General features: G+C 32.7%; 2 protein-coding genes across 3 annotated transcripts; both read left to right on the top strand.

The window, feature by feature from the left end:
- The first annotated feature begins 2,121 nt into the window (after nt 1-2,121).
- LOC25500167 (NADH dehydrogenase [ubiquinone] 1 alpha subcomplex assembly factor 3) lies at nt 2,122-5,918 on the top strand. The gene is made up of 5 exons (XM_013588510.3): nt 2,122-2,361; nt 2,712-2,828; nt 3,713-3,747; nt 4,235-4,335; nt 5,532-5,918. The coding sequence occupies exons 1-5, from the start codon at nt 2,168-2,170 to the stop codon at nt 5,616-5,618; spliced, it is 534 nt and encodes a 177-aa protein (XP_013443964.1). The 5' UTR covers nt 2,122-2,167; the 3' UTR covers nt 5,619-5,918.
- A 1,173-nt stretch (nt 5,919-7,091) lies between these two features.
- On the top strand, nt 7,092-14,038 carry LOC25500166 (ribose-phosphate pyrophosphokinase 1). 2 transcript variants are annotated; one of them, XR_005643594.1, is made up of 9 exons: nt 7,092-7,249; nt 7,326-7,517; nt 8,932-9,180; nt 10,066-10,209; nt 10,604-10,771; nt 10,915-10,984; nt 12,574-12,655; nt 13,110-13,415; nt 13,649-14,038. XR_005643594.1 is itself a non-coding variant. In XM_013588507.3 (9 exons), the coding sequence occupies exons 1-9, from the start codon at nt 7,154-7,156 to the stop codon at nt 13,685-13,687; spliced, it is 1,200 nt and encodes a 399-aa protein (XP_013443961.1). In that variant the 5' UTR covers nt 7,092-7,153; the 3' UTR covers nt 13,688-14,038. The 2 variants fall into 2 exon arrangements, 1 of the variants encoding a protein (XP_013443961.1); XM_013588507.3 differs by having other exon boundaries at nt 13,110-13,269.
- The last annotated feature ends 1,300 nt before the right edge of the window (nt 14,039-15,338 follow it).

Below are 15,338 nucleotides of genomic sequence, written 5' to 3'. Positions count from 1 at the left end.
GTTTTTTATTTTTTTTTGAAATAGTTTTGTGGCTACACGTAACTTAATAATTGTAGAGAAATTGAATGTTCGGGTTCGAACCTAACTCCGGCATATAAAATGTAATCAAAATATCAATTATATTTTATTTTCAGTTTTTTTTTTTTTATATGGTACATCGTTTGAGATTTTCTAGTTGAGTTAATTAATACATTTAAAAAGAGACTAGTTTTTTTAAGATTAAAAAAAAAAAAACTAGTAACTACACAATTTTTTATTAAAGAGGGTTTTTTTTGAAAGAGGGTTGGAGATAAATTGGCTTCATGATAGATATGTCAAACCTGCATGTACCATTTTAATTATAGCAAATGACGAATTTTCTAACACATACTCCACCCAAAAGGATAAGGTCGATTTGATCCAACAAGCATATTAACCCACTTACGAGTCAATACGAAATTCCACATTATAAAACCCAAACTTCACACATATCGTAAATCTTTTAACACATCTAGAGCTGTCAAAACGGGCGGCCCGGCCCGTTTAGGCCCGGCCCGGCCGGGTAACGGGCTTTTTCGGACCGGGCTGAAAAGCCCGATTTAAATATGGGCGGGAATAATTGAGCCCGAGCCCGGCCCTATACAGGCTCCCGGGCTAACGGGCCTGCCTGAGCCCGCATGTATTTTTTTTTATTTTTTTTCATTTTTTAAGAACTGCATTGTCGTAGCACAAGTTGATCAACCATAGCACGTAGCACATTACATTCAAACAAATTCAAGAACATAGCTAATTTATAACATATATACAATTACAAGAGAAGCAAGCAATTATTCGCACACAACAAAGAAGCAATTAACGCATGTTGAAAGTTGAAACTATATTGTTTCTGCAATGTGTAATTCAAGATTCCCAAGTATTTTTTATGTAATAATGATTAATTAAATTAACGAGATTAGAAACAGTGGGGTTTGTTAGAGAGACACATGACATCATAAGTAAAGGAAGAAGTATGTGCTGCCGCTCAAATATTAAACATCTAAATTGGAGTTTAGTATTGACAATATCAGATATAGGTTCTATCTTCTATATATGTAACAAAATTATCATCTATAAAATGGAGAAAGAAACCTAACACAATTAAACTTCCAGTGTAACTTCGAAGCTCCTAATTGTTCCTATGCTTTGTGATACATGGGTTTTATCATAACAGACCACACAAAAAAACAAAAAAAATTGGTATTTTTTGGCGGGCTGGCGGGCTGCCCGTAGCCTGAACGGGCTACGGGCTTTTTTGGGCCGGGCTAAAAAGCCCTGAAAAATTCGAGCTGCAATTATTCGGCCCAGGCCCTACATTTTATTCGGGCTTTCGGGCTGGCCCGTACGACCCGGCCCATTTTGACAGCTCTAAACACACCCATCAATATTTACAACTACCAAATAATTCAACAAAACCACCCAAACACTTATCACTACAAGAATTCTAGGAATTTGCATATGAGAGTTTAAGATGCTACTTTTTTTAAAATAGATATTACTTCCTCTGTCCCGGATTAACTGAGTCAAAAACTCATTTCACATGTATTAAAAAAAATGTATAAATGAAGGAGAGAGAAAAAATAGTTTTAAGTGCATTTGTTAAGTATTTGTGCATTCTCCACTATCATAAATGTAAATTGGAATATATTGAATTGGAAATGTTGAAAGTAATATTAATTAGAGTTATAAAAGAAAAAAGGTAATTAATATTGTATTGAAACGTGAAATGACTAAGTTATTTTGAAACATTTTTCTTTTTTGTAAATGACTCATTTATTATAGGACGGATGAAGTATCTTCGCATGACTGTACAAATTAATCCCTCGAGTTGGACATAATTGTAATGAATGACAAAAATTCTCGCTATAAGAGTAGGGTAGAACCATAAAGAAATGACAAATTAATCCCTTAAAAGAGTGTTCCAAATGACTCAAATGTATTTATTTACTTATTAGCATTTCCCAATCATTTTTTATTCAATACAGATTAATCGTAAAACTCATATTTTGACATTAAATTAATTGAGCCGGGTCGGGTCGTTGTGTTCGATACCATTGAGATGGTTGTTGAGTTCTGACCTGACCCACCCACCCAGAAACAACACAAGAAAGAAGTTTGTGGGTTTGCGGGGAAGAGAGAGAGAAACAAAAAGATGGCTGTTCGACAAAGAGCAGTAACAGCACTTCCAAACCTCATACGCAGTCTCCGCAACGAACATCCTCTCAAGCTCAAACCCTCTCCTCACAACAATCCCAATTCCCTGCCTTCTCTCCGTCGCGCTTTCTCTTTATACGATCAGATCAATCTCATTGACAATGTCCCCGAAGACCAGCTCCGATTTCAAGGGTACCTTCTTCCTCTTTTCATTCCATTTTGCATAATGGGCTGTTTCAAAGTTTTCATTTGGGGTTCAAGGAAAAGACTTTAATGTAAAATGGGTCATTTTTATTTTTAAAAAATGTGAATTTTTTTTTTATTTTTTAGCTAAGATCATTATATCATAGCCAATAATTGCATTGCTGAAGGGACTTAACAACATGATTGTTTCAATATGGGGTCAAGGAAGAGAGGTGAATGTGAAATGAGTTTATTTTTTTATTTTTAAATGTAAGGTGAATAATCTTTGCTAAGATCATTGTTTTATCGGCAATAGTTGTTGCAGGGATTTAATGGTACTGAGTTTAATGATATTGTAGGTTTAAAGATACTGGATTTACTGTAAATGGAGTTGAATATGAAGGAAGTTTGCTTTGTGTTGGAAATTTGATCATGTCTTGGAAACCAACAAAGTTTTCAGAGATCACCGCTGAAAGGTTTGTTTCTTCTTTTTTGCAATTGTTCCTTCAGTCTACGTGCTTGCTTTTCTCTTGCAATTCCTTTTCCCATATGAACAATATTTTTAGGACCAGCTGTTTTCTTTCATGTTTCAATGCTACTGCCACTTTTAAACTGTGTAAAATTCTTTTGTGGATAGTACTTAATACGTTCATTATCCTTCGTTATTTTGAGAATGAATGAAATGGATGATACAACAATATTCAAACCTTTCTGCAGTAGGTGGAATCAGCTACATAAATTAGTCGAAACCATTAAATTTCGTATTGTATTAGGACCAAAGGCAAAATAGACTGTTCATCTCTTAATCTCTCTTAACAGTTTGACCTATAGTTGTATTCAGTCTCATTCGCCTCTAACTATTGAACCACCCTCAATTTGGTGTATCTCACCGTATTTCTATGACGAGATTCTATTATCTTCTCTAATGTGTAGCTATCTCAATTGCTCATCTAATTATTGTATGCCTAATCCTATCCAAAAAACATAAGACGAGATTATATAATCTTCTCTAGTGTGTAGCTATCTCGATTGCTAGTATAATTATTGTATGCCTTATCCCATTTTGTTTTGTGTAATTAGTTATTGATCCATCATCCATGGTAACATTATTGTATTTATGATGCTAATTTTAATAAGAGAAAATAGATGATGCTTCTGATGAATGGCAATGACTCATTTGATTAGTTAGCCTCTCTGATAAAATCAATGTAACAATCATTGTGTGATAATCACCAAGCAGGCGAAGAAACATCAAGAAGTGAATGCATCATAACAATCTAGTTCAACTAGTTCCATATTTGCTTGCATTATTTACCTTGCTTTGACATCTTATTTGTTGCCATCTTGTTTTTTGTTGCAGCTTGTCATTCTTTCAAATTGTCCGTCCTATTCCAGGTTGGATTCTTCAGTTTTGCTATTCTTTTTTTTTTTTTTTTACTTTCTGATTTTCTCTTTTTTTTTGGTGCAATTCTATATTTTTCCTATTTGGGTGCTTTATGGGGAGTGGGGGCACTTGATAATGTGTTCTTCTACATATAAAAAAACTGCTTAATTGATTATTTACCTGGGAACAAGTTGATATATTGAACACTATGATCCCTATACATGTACCTGTAGTTTCTAAGTGTCAAGTTGGGACCTTGAAGCTGATGAAAATCCCACTGTCACAATTATTTGAAACAGTTTCTCATGAATTTGTCTAATTCTATTTTCTACTGTCTTCTCTCTGGGATTTATTGTCCCTTTAGCTAATTGTTTTGAATTAATTACATGACCCTTCTTTTTGCTCATTATGTTACTAAATCGATGCTATTACCTCCTATCAAGTATCAAACTGCCTTTGATCTATATTGACTAAAATTTGGAAGAATTTTTTTGCCAGAGATTCTGATTGTTGGATGCGGAAGGAACATTCAGCATGTTGATCCTGAACTAAGACAGTTTATTCGGTCAACTGGCATGAAGTTAGAAGCTGTTGACTCGGTATGTATGATTGCTTTAATTTGTGAGAATTGTGTTTTACTTTACCCTACATTGTTGGTGCACTATTATTAGGTTTCAATAATAAAATCATTACAATTTTAGACACCAGCAGAACCGGTCATCTGATACATGGTTTTGAAAAATAGGCTACATGGCTTGATTTTTGAGTGGGTGTTACTAGGAGAGTTTCTGAGAGATGACAGGAGAATTCAGCATTTATACCAATAGTTAGGAAGTAGTTTATAATGTAAAATTATTTCACCAATGTCATTCAATTATCTTTTTCCACGTCATTGAAAGAGTTTGACCGTGCTAACATCTATACATGTCAAACTCTTTAAATGACGTGCAACATATAGTTGGATGCACCGAAATAAAATCATAGGATGTATATTTTAGCAGTGTCATTTTTGGCATTATTGTTCTGGGTATCAATTTATGGGTGGGAATAGTTTTCATTTTATTTGAATCAATCAATGTATAGAAGTTATAGATTGTGAGTTTGATAAATGTGCATTGATAGTGTATTCAGATTTTACACACATGTCCGATCATATTTTCCCATCTTGCCATATCATATTGTACCTCTTAAAAACTCATTTTCAATGTGACAGGATGATTGAATATGATTGGCTGTCTGTTGAAAATATGTGTATTAGTGTAGTATTTATTGAAGTACTCCAAATAATCATTGTATCTGTTTAAAATACGCGTATTATAGCCTGTTTGGTATCACGTGGAAACAAGGAATCTCGCGTTCCAATTTGTTTCTCACCGTGATTTGCTGAAGCTAGATATTCTAGCTTTTATCTAAACGTGCGGCAGCGTGCACTCCAACGCCAGGCCAAACACAGGCTTAGTGTAGTATTTTGCTCATTATGTTACTTTTAGTTTTTAAGTTTCATTCAATAAATAATGTATGTGGTCTATAATATAAATCAAATGCATCATTTATTCAATGAACCTGAAAAATGAATCTTTTCTTATATTCGAGACCGGAGTAGTAGATTATTTGCAATTATAATTAGTGTTATTGGAACAATGATTTTAATATAGATTAAAAGTGGCTTAAAGGTTATTCATAGCACAATTCTCACCAACCAAAAATATGAACACTTCCATTTTGACTGCTTCTCGTTGAATTTTGAATGTTACATTATTTATCCATTTACTTATTATCATCCATTATTGAGTAGAGAAATGCAGCATCAACTTACAACATACTGAATGAAGAAGGTCGCATCGTGGCTGCCGCACTTCTTCCATACGGAGTTACTTCATGAAGCCTGGACCTATACTCTTGTAGCTACCCTTTGTTCAAATATGCTCACATTCATCAACACCAAAATCTTGCCTTAATCTGCAGGACATGCTTGGATTTTCTATGTAGAAATTTCTGACATATCAATAGGACAGTGAGTTAAGCACATGTAACCTTGTCCATGTCTGTTGATGTTTTCAAATGTAATAATAATGACGATAATAATGTATAGAACAGCAGCACTCATAAATCCAAGCAAATTTGGCTTTTCTAGTTGGTATTTGTTTGGTTTTAAATTTCAATGTTACTTCATTTTGTTAGAGCTGTGACTTGTGAAGAAAACGTTTTATTTCTTCAATGTTATTAGGTGTTGACACAGAACCCTGCCCCTCTCCCTTGGGGATGTTAACTTTATGCACATTTGTTACTATACTATTACAAATCAACAAGAAATTAGTCAAACTATGTCTTGGACGACTATGTTTAACGCAAATGAGAAAATCTCATTCTCAAAGTAACATCTCTTCTTTAACATACTAACTAATAAAGCATCTGGACCACATCGTTGGCAAAAGCATATGAGTACATCAAAATAAGGGCACCATGTTTTCCAAGATATCATTTTACCCGTATGATCATAAAAACAACAAAGAGCATACCTGGCATATTATTTGAGATCATATCGTGTCCATTAAGAGACATAAGAATTTGTTATTTCACTTCCCTCAACACATATAAGGTTTGATGAAACTAACAAAGAAGACAAAAGAAATAGGGTGGTAAGAAATAATAACAAGTGAAATAAGGTTTGATGAGCTCATAACAAATGAACGAAGATTTATTCCATTAGGTACAAATTACTTCATGATACAAAATTTCCACCATTGACACAAATTTACTTGACAAAAAAGTCTCATATTTTACTAAAATTAATAAAGTATCATTGAACATTTACATGATAAAAATAGTTCATGTTCTAGTAATTTTATTGATGTACTATTTTGAGCTTCAAAATGTCTCATTTTAAAATTCGTCTAAGACCTCAATATGTTTTAGACTTACCATGCAAATTATACAATTTTCGGTCTCGAATATAAACAAAAAGTACTTGTATCCTTTAGTAATCGAGAGTTCAAACAAAAAGTGAGTAAAATCTATTAAGATTCTCCTAAAAAATTTGTCATTTGATGAAACTCATTAACCACTTGAGTCCAATTTTAAGGATGTCATTTTTATAATATTTTTCAATTAATATAATTTTTTTTTCCAATGAATATTTTTTTTCTATTGAACAATATTTACCAAATAATCATAGTCAAATAAATTTCATAATAAAAGTAAAATTAGTTAATATTTACCAAATATGTTAAGATAAGATAGAAGAGAGAAAAAAAATAGAGTATTCTCAAATATAAATGAATGATTAGGACACAACTAATCAACACTAGTGTGATAAACATGAATGTAATAGAAGTAGTAATAGTATAAATAGACCCACCTAATCCTCCTTCCGAATTTAGCGTAACCGTTTACTGAGTGTTACGCCATTCATTCATCATGTCCACTCTACTTCAATCTTCTTTCATTTCTTCTTCTTCTTCCTCCTTCTCTCCGATAACTCCTCGTTTCTCCCTCCGCTACGCTGCCGCCGTCGTAAGTAACTCTCTCTCCCTCTCTCTCTTCGTGTTCGTTTGATTTAATAGCTGAATGTGAATTTCTTCGATTTCAGAGATGTAATAATGTAGTACAATCTGTCAATCTAGAAAACGGAAAACCGTACCGTTCAACTGAATATTCAGTTACCGGTGGTACAAGTTCAATTCCGAGTTATCTAGTCGCGCCAAACACTCGTATTCATGATCTTGTTAACAAGAATCGTCTTCGTATTTTCTCCGGCACCGCTAATCCCGCACTCGCTCAGGTATCATCCAATCTTGATCGTACAGAATGTTTTGAACTTCGATTAGCTTCTAGCTCTTTATAGCTTTTTTTTTTTTTTTTTTTTATATTAAAAAAATTAGACTCTATTTGGTAAAAAGTAATGGAGTAGTGGATAACTGATAAACTAGCTGAATCAGATTATAATGCGGATAAGCTAGTTGATAGTGTATAAGCTAGCTGATGGTGTATAAACTTGTAATGTTCAGTAAAATTAGCTAAATATGACCTGACAAGCACGAACACTGACCCGTCTGACACTTTTATGTGTTGGTCTCGGACACGTCTAAGCTAAGGAGTGTCCGTACTTGATAGCTGGTTGACATAAAAAGATATTTTAACTAATATTTTTTTTCTTTCCGAATACGATAATAAGGATAAAATTGACAGAAAAAAGATGATAAGCTCAAATGCTACTTGAAGGAGTTATAAAAAATGTCTAGTTTGGTCATACAATCTTATAAGTTGGCCTTGCCAAACTGAGCCTAATAGTTTATGGTTCTTCGCTTATGAACATAAACTTATTGGAGAGTTTGCATAGTAGTTAAATATAACATTTCCATTTTATTTTATTTTTTGAAAAATTGAGTTGTAAAAGCATTTCTACGTACACTTAAAAAATTACTGTTTAACAATCTCACTGTTCATTAGGATATAGAATAATAACTAGTTAGAATAGTTAAAGTAGTAAAGAGTTGTTATAGGAATTAGCTAATTGGTTGGGTAGTTCGTTATGTGGCTGTTAAGCCTATTAGAAAATCTTTAAATAGCCCTTCATTTCCTAGGAGTATCTTTGAACATTGTAACTGTGTGTGAATAGAGTATTCTCTATTGTGAAAGGGGGAACCCTTGGAGGAGAGAACCAATATATTACATCTCAATTTACTTAATCAATAGCTTATACTTAAAAAGATATTGTTTAACAATCTCATAGTTAACTTGAGAATTTTTTAGGATCTGTTTGGATAAACAAATTAATTAAGCGCTTATATTATAGGATAAACACTATCATGTAAGTGCTTATGTATAAGCTATTTCTATGGTCAAAAGAAATAATACTCTATTTTTATGTTAGCTATAAGTTGTTTTCATAAGCTATCCTCGAAAGCTTATGGAAAATAACTTATAGATATATCATAAATGGTTTTCATAAGTTCTCCGAAACCCACTGTCAAGTTCTTATACCAGTAGTTAAGCTCAGAAAAACACCATGTCCCTGTAGAGAAATTTGGATTCAAAACTTGCTCATGATATAATATGATTTGGTCAATAAGTAATGCGTATTGAACTTATGAACGTATATACTATTGTTGTTTCCTAATGATATTTGAAATTTTATGTTATAACACCAGACAGTATTTGTTTTTTACTAAAATTTCTGATTTGCATTTAAATAGGAAATTGCATGCTATATGGGCCTGGATTTGGGAAAAATTAAGATAAAACGTTTTGCCGATGGGGAGATATATGTCCAACTGCAAGAGAGTGTCAGGGGGTGTGATGTGTTTCTTGTGCAGCCTACATGTCCTCCCGCGAATGAGAATCTTATGGAGCTTCTTGTAATGATTGATGCCTGCAGGAGAGCTTCTGCCAAAAATATTACTGCAGTCATTCCCTATTTTGGATATGCTAGAGCTGATAGAAAGGTCTGTTTGCCAGCTTTGTTTACACAACTATAGTATATTTTTTATTGGTGACGAGATATTCTCACTATCTTATATTTTCCTGTGTTGAATACAAATTGTATTTTTTTTCTTTCTTTTCACAATGTTGTATTGATACAGATACAATTATCTGTATAACTAGAATGTCATTTCTAGGAAAGAACACATGATATAAGAATTGTAGAATATAATATAATATACTAAACAACTAATCTATAAACAGATTGACATTTGTAAAAAAAATTACTTGATGCACAATCATCTTTGAAACTACTTATCTTTTGAACTGAGTTAATTAGTGCAGTTAGTAACATCTCCATGCTCCATTACTGATAACCGCTAGCTACTTCATTTGCGTTAACTTTGACTCCTTTGTTATTAACTTATTAGGCCAAATGGGAGAGTTTTCTATCAACGTTAAACTCTCCCAAAAGCTTAACCTGTTGGGTTAAGGCTCGTGTATACAACACTCTCATTTCAGAGTTCTTAAGAAAATAAGCAGAATACACACATCAGTGACTGTCTCAGCCAGATTTTTTAATTTTTTTTTATTTTTTTACAAAATACTTGGACAGCCATACCAAATGACTATCAGTATCAAGCATGCACATCATATGTATAGACTACCTTTTTTGCATATCTCTGTATCATACTGTGGATGTAAAGATGACGATATCCAAGGCATTAGTGATTAGACCAATCACGTTCTACAGGCATCTCTGAAGTAATGCATTTTTAGCTCTGCAAAAGTTACCTAACATTACTTGTACATGAAATTTTTTAAAATATTCAGACATTCAAGTTCAGTTTAGTTTTATCAAAAAAAGTTCAGTTTAGTTAAAACAAGGTCATCAACTACTGTTTCAGACTCAAGGGCGTGAATCAATTGCTGCTAAGCTTGTAGCAAATTTAATTACTGAAGCTGGTGCAAATCGTGTTCTTGCATGTGACCTCCACTCTGGGCAGTCTATGGGATACTTCGATATTCCAGTTGATCATGTGTATGGACAGGTAATAGATTATTGTACCTGGTTTTTTTCATCTGTGTATCATAGTTTTGAAGAATAAAACCACTTGTGATCTGTTCAACCCAAACGAACATGCTATGAAGATGCTGTATATTTGCAACAATTTATAGTCAGTCATTGTTTGTTACTTTATTGCATTGATGCATCACAATTCTGAACAGAAATGACAATGTTATACTGACATGCCTATTTTATTGTTTATATGACCCTTTAAATTTCTGATTTTCTTTGTAACCCATTCTTAGATGTATTGAAACATTCTTACCCCCATTCAGGCAAACATTTTTTATTGGTGGTTAATCTTAAGTTCCTACCTTGAAACTGTTGATGTAATTCGTTTTGTTGATTAATCATATGTTCTTTTGTGCCACTACCAGCCTGTTATACTCGATTACCTTGCAAGCAAGACTATTTGTTCAGATGATTTGGTAGTTGTCTCGCCAGATGTTGGTGGTGTAGCTCGAGCACGTGCTTTTGCCAAAAAGTTATCTGATGCTCCTTTAGCGATCGTTGATAAAAGACGTCATGGGCATAATGTTGCCGAGGTATGTTAATGTACTTTTCTTAAGATCTCTCAGGATTGACTGCTGTCTACTATTTTTCCCTTTAAGCTAATGAAGCATATTTATTTACAGTCTAGATTGAAGAAACTTTAGGTTTTTCTTATTGGGTGAATCTCATTTTGCAGGTGATGAATTTGATAGGTGATGTAAAAGGAAAGGTAGCAGTGATGGTAGATGACATGATTGATACTGCTGGTAAGTTTGTGTAAAACTTGAGTTTCTAGTGCAATATTGATAGCTTGTCTCTATGACCCTATAATCAGTTAGACCGGTGGCTCAAAACATATACATTTCTGATCAATAAGCGTGCTTTACTCAAATACATTTCCCATTTATATGTTTTGCTGACTAAATTGATACTATTTTTTCGTCCTTATTCATAAAAAGGACTTGTAAGAGAAGGGTATATACAAATTTAATTAAAATAGGTCCTCATCCTCTGCTAATTACTTAGCGTGCTTGATTTGGATAAATTGAAAATGATTATATTTAAACTTCAGAATTGTTTTGTTGAGCAAAAGTTACTGGAAATTGATATATTAGTTTTTTTAATGTTGCATAGAGTTGAATCACGGTTTCTTTTGGGAAAAATACTTCAACTGATAACTTGCTAGACTTGGCTTGGGAATTAATGAAAAAACTTGAAGAGAGTTGTCATTTTTATTTCTTATGGGACTGCACACTTTTCATGTTAATGATTTTTTCAATTTTCTATTCTGCTTTTTTTTTATTTTTTTATTTTTATTTTTATTTTTTTTTCTTTCTATTTCGTAGGGCTTAATTACCCTTATTTACACTTTGAATCTCCCTTTTTCTTGATGATACTCCCTCCGGTCCTATTTACAAGAGAAAGTTGACTTTTTAGATACATTGAATAATGTATGTATCTAGTCAAGAACCTAAACCAAATACATAAATTATTTAATGTATCTAAAAAGTAAATTGTCTCTTGTAAATAGGACCGGAGGGAGTATATATTATTTTTCTAAAGAAAAAAAGCTTAAAAAAAGCTGGCAACTTTGCAAGGAATGCCTGAAACCATTGAGTTTCTGAATTTTCTTATTCTAACTTAATCCTGTCAATTTAGGAGAGAGAAAGATACAATTGTGAGATCCTAATCAGGTACGCTGGACCTGTCTAGGCTGTGCTGGAGATGTGTATTTCCATGTACAATGCAGGAGGTTATCAAATGAAAAAGTTGCAATAGGAACTAAAATGAGAGAATCCAAATTGAATTATATTTGTCTTCGATACATCTCATCTAATTTGTCATTCCTTGACACAGTTTTAAGGCATCTATTGAAATATTTGCAATAGGAGCTAAAATGAGAGAATCTAAATTGAATTACATTTGCTGTTGCAACGTACCTTCTTATTTGTCATTCGTTGTCATGGTATCAATGCATTTATTGATCAAGTGCCAAGTGGTCAAGAGTTCAATTCATGCTGCTCAACCATCTTCATTTTTAATTAGATTATAACAAATTGCATCTTGGACATGTGGTTTCTCCAAACTTTAGAGTGCAATGCGCTTTTCTGTATAGAGGCATGTTAGAGATGAAAATCATTCTAGGTTTTATACCTGACAGGTTAAACATGATGGTTGCTTCCTTGGATTAATCAGTCTATTCATTTGGCATAATTATCTTTCGCTACAATTTTGGTGCCGCTTCGGATATACTTCTTAGATTCTTGATTGTTTGTGTCAATTCTCTCTTGCTACAGCTTGGTATGACTAAGTCTTATCAGTGATCCACTCAATAAATTGTTAATTTGTCTTATAGGGACCATCGCCAAAGGAGCAGCTCTTTTGCATCAAGAAGGGGCAAGAGAAGTCTATGCATGCACAACACATGCTGTTTTCAGGTATAATGTTCTTTTAATAATTTATTTCAACTTTTGGTTTGTGGCTTTGTGCTGCTGAGGCACTTTAATCGTGTTAATTGTGGTGAAATGCAAATAAAGGGACGTTTGTTCCCTTTCACTATTGTTACTTACTGCTATTCTAACTAGATTGATCTCAAGAATTGTGGAGAGTGTGTTAAGTATGTCTGGGTACGAGTTGATCTATACTGTATCAATTTCTTAATTGAACGATTAGTTGATCTAAGAGTGACTTAGATGTCATGAATATGTTTTTTTCCCTTGGGACAGGAACCTCAACCAGCTTTCTTTTGGCATCCAATGTGGTTTATGTATATGGATAGATTGACACATGTGACGGATGTATTGCAATGATGGTTAATATAGTACTCTTCTTAGTTGTTTTTTGATGCAAGGCCTTTTACTTGTAACTTATGCATCATTATTGCTTTTGCAGCCCGCCTGCTATAGAGAGATTGTCAAGTGGTTTATTTCAAGAAGTTATCATAACTAATACAATTCCAGTGGCAGAGAAGAACTACTTCCCCCAATTAACTGTCTTATCAGTAGCAAACCTTCTGGGCGAGACCATATGGCGTGTTCATGATGACTGCTCAGTGAGTAGCATATTTCTGTAAAATAAGTTTCGTTGGTCATTTCTTCATTCTACCAATAGAAAAAAGGAGACTACTCTCCATACTTGCATGCTTACATGCACATATGCATCTATTCAAATACATCAATTTTGGAAAAAGTTGAGCATGTAACTTGGAGTTAAACTCTTCCATTTATTGCTAGATTGTATTATTAATAATGGCATGTCTCGTAGTTGAATCTGAGTTATATATATCAAATGTTATGTTAGCCTCTTCTGTTTTTGCTATAAAAAGTTCTGTCCGTTGAGCAATAATTTTTGCTAGTTTTATTTGTATAGGATAGAGTAGAATCCAAAGTAGATTTATCTTGCAATTTCTTGCTCTGTTTTATCTTTGTCAGGGTGGAATTGAACCTTATTCCAGTTTGGGCATTGATTGAACAAATTGTTGTATCCATGTTATGCTGTTCCAGCTTATGACACTGCAGTAACAAGAAGTGGCAGAATCGTATAGTCGATTTATTATAGAAAAAGCTTGTCATTAGTAATACCTTTTAGAGAGCTGTTTGGGGTAATTTTTTGTACTTGAAAAATACACTGTAGGTATATTTGGAATTTACAGGGAATATTGTTGTATTTTTACCCCGCTTGATGAGTATAATTTTGTAAGAAAAATATTGAATTGTGTGACTGTTTAGGTGTATTGTTTTTATTCTGTCTTACATGTATTGATTTTGGATATAAGAAACAGTTTGATTGAATTAAACACGCTCAAGTATATTTATAGTGAATATGATTAAACATCTAAGACCACGTGATCTAGTGTGAGTAATAGCTGCGGGGTGTCTGTGTATGCGCGATTGTTGTATGGTATGAGTTTGATTTTTACTAAAATTAGTAACCTATATACTATGGGTTTTTCTATGCATAGGATAAGATGCTATAAATGTCCCAATATTTTCAACATAAACTATCCTATTGATTATCTTGTCTTGAAAAATGATAATTTTTTCTATCCTATTAATCATTCAATTTTTTTAATTTTTTTATAAGTTCATACTACAAAAATAAATACTACTTCTAATATTAAATGCATGGAAAAATGCAAATGGAAGGACTATTGTAACAAAAAAATGAAATGAAATGGAAAGAAAGTATATGACCACCACAAAAGAAAAAATTGTTACATATATAACGCAAAAGAAGATAAGAGTTTAATTTTATGATAACTTCTTTTTGAAGTTCTATATTAACGCAGAAGAAGAAAATTGTTACATATACTTTCACACAATTTTTCAAATGGAACCATGACTACTCTTTTTTGCTCTAATTTCATGATACAGCTGCCATATGAGAATAAATGGATGAGTTTTGTCCACTTGCCATATCGTTGAATAAAAAAATTAAAGCAGAAGAAGAAAATTGTGTTACAAATGCCGTTCCAAATGAATGAGTTTTGTCACCTTATATAGAGAATCATGTTCCATTTTTTTGTTGGTACAAATGCCGTTCCATGGATATTTATGTTCCATTCTTTTATTGGTACAAATGCCGTTCCATGGATATTTATTTTTGTTAAAAATAAAAAATAGAATGATTAATATGATAGAGAAAAATGATAATTTTTTCCATCTTATTAATCATTCTATTTTTTTTTTATATATAAATATCCAACATTACCATTTTCTCTATTGATTATTGGTTAGTGCTTGTTTCGAAGAGGCGGTGACATATACTCTAATGTAGGGATTGAACTTCTTATTCGGTCAAATTTTTCATTAAATTGATTGACATGTTGGCGCACAATGATTTTTCTCAAGACCATTAATTAACATAATAAAAACGGGGGTCCAACATTGAATTAGTGTAGGCATTAGGTTATTGTGGATAGGTTTGCCTGAAGTTGGACAATAGTTTGATAGATGATTATTGAATCTAATTATTTTAAGAATTTTGCGTTTAAATTAAGAAATTATTTATTAAAAAAATTAAATATTTCAATTTCAATGCATTAAATATATAAATTTTTATAAAACTTATCATTTAAGATTCTTAGACTGAAACTTTGGTTCACATTAAAATCACTATTAC

This window comes from Medicago truncatula, chromosome 8 (genome assembly GCF_003473485.1).
Source record: "Medicago truncatula cultivar Jemalong A17 chromosome 8, MtrunA17r5.0-ANR, whole genome shotgun sequence".
Taxonomy (NCBI): domain Eukaryota; kingdom Viridiplantae; phylum Streptophyta; class Magnoliopsida; order Fabales; family Fabaceae; genus Medicago; species Medicago truncatula.
This window is presented reverse-complemented; position numbering and strand designations above follow the sequence as displayed.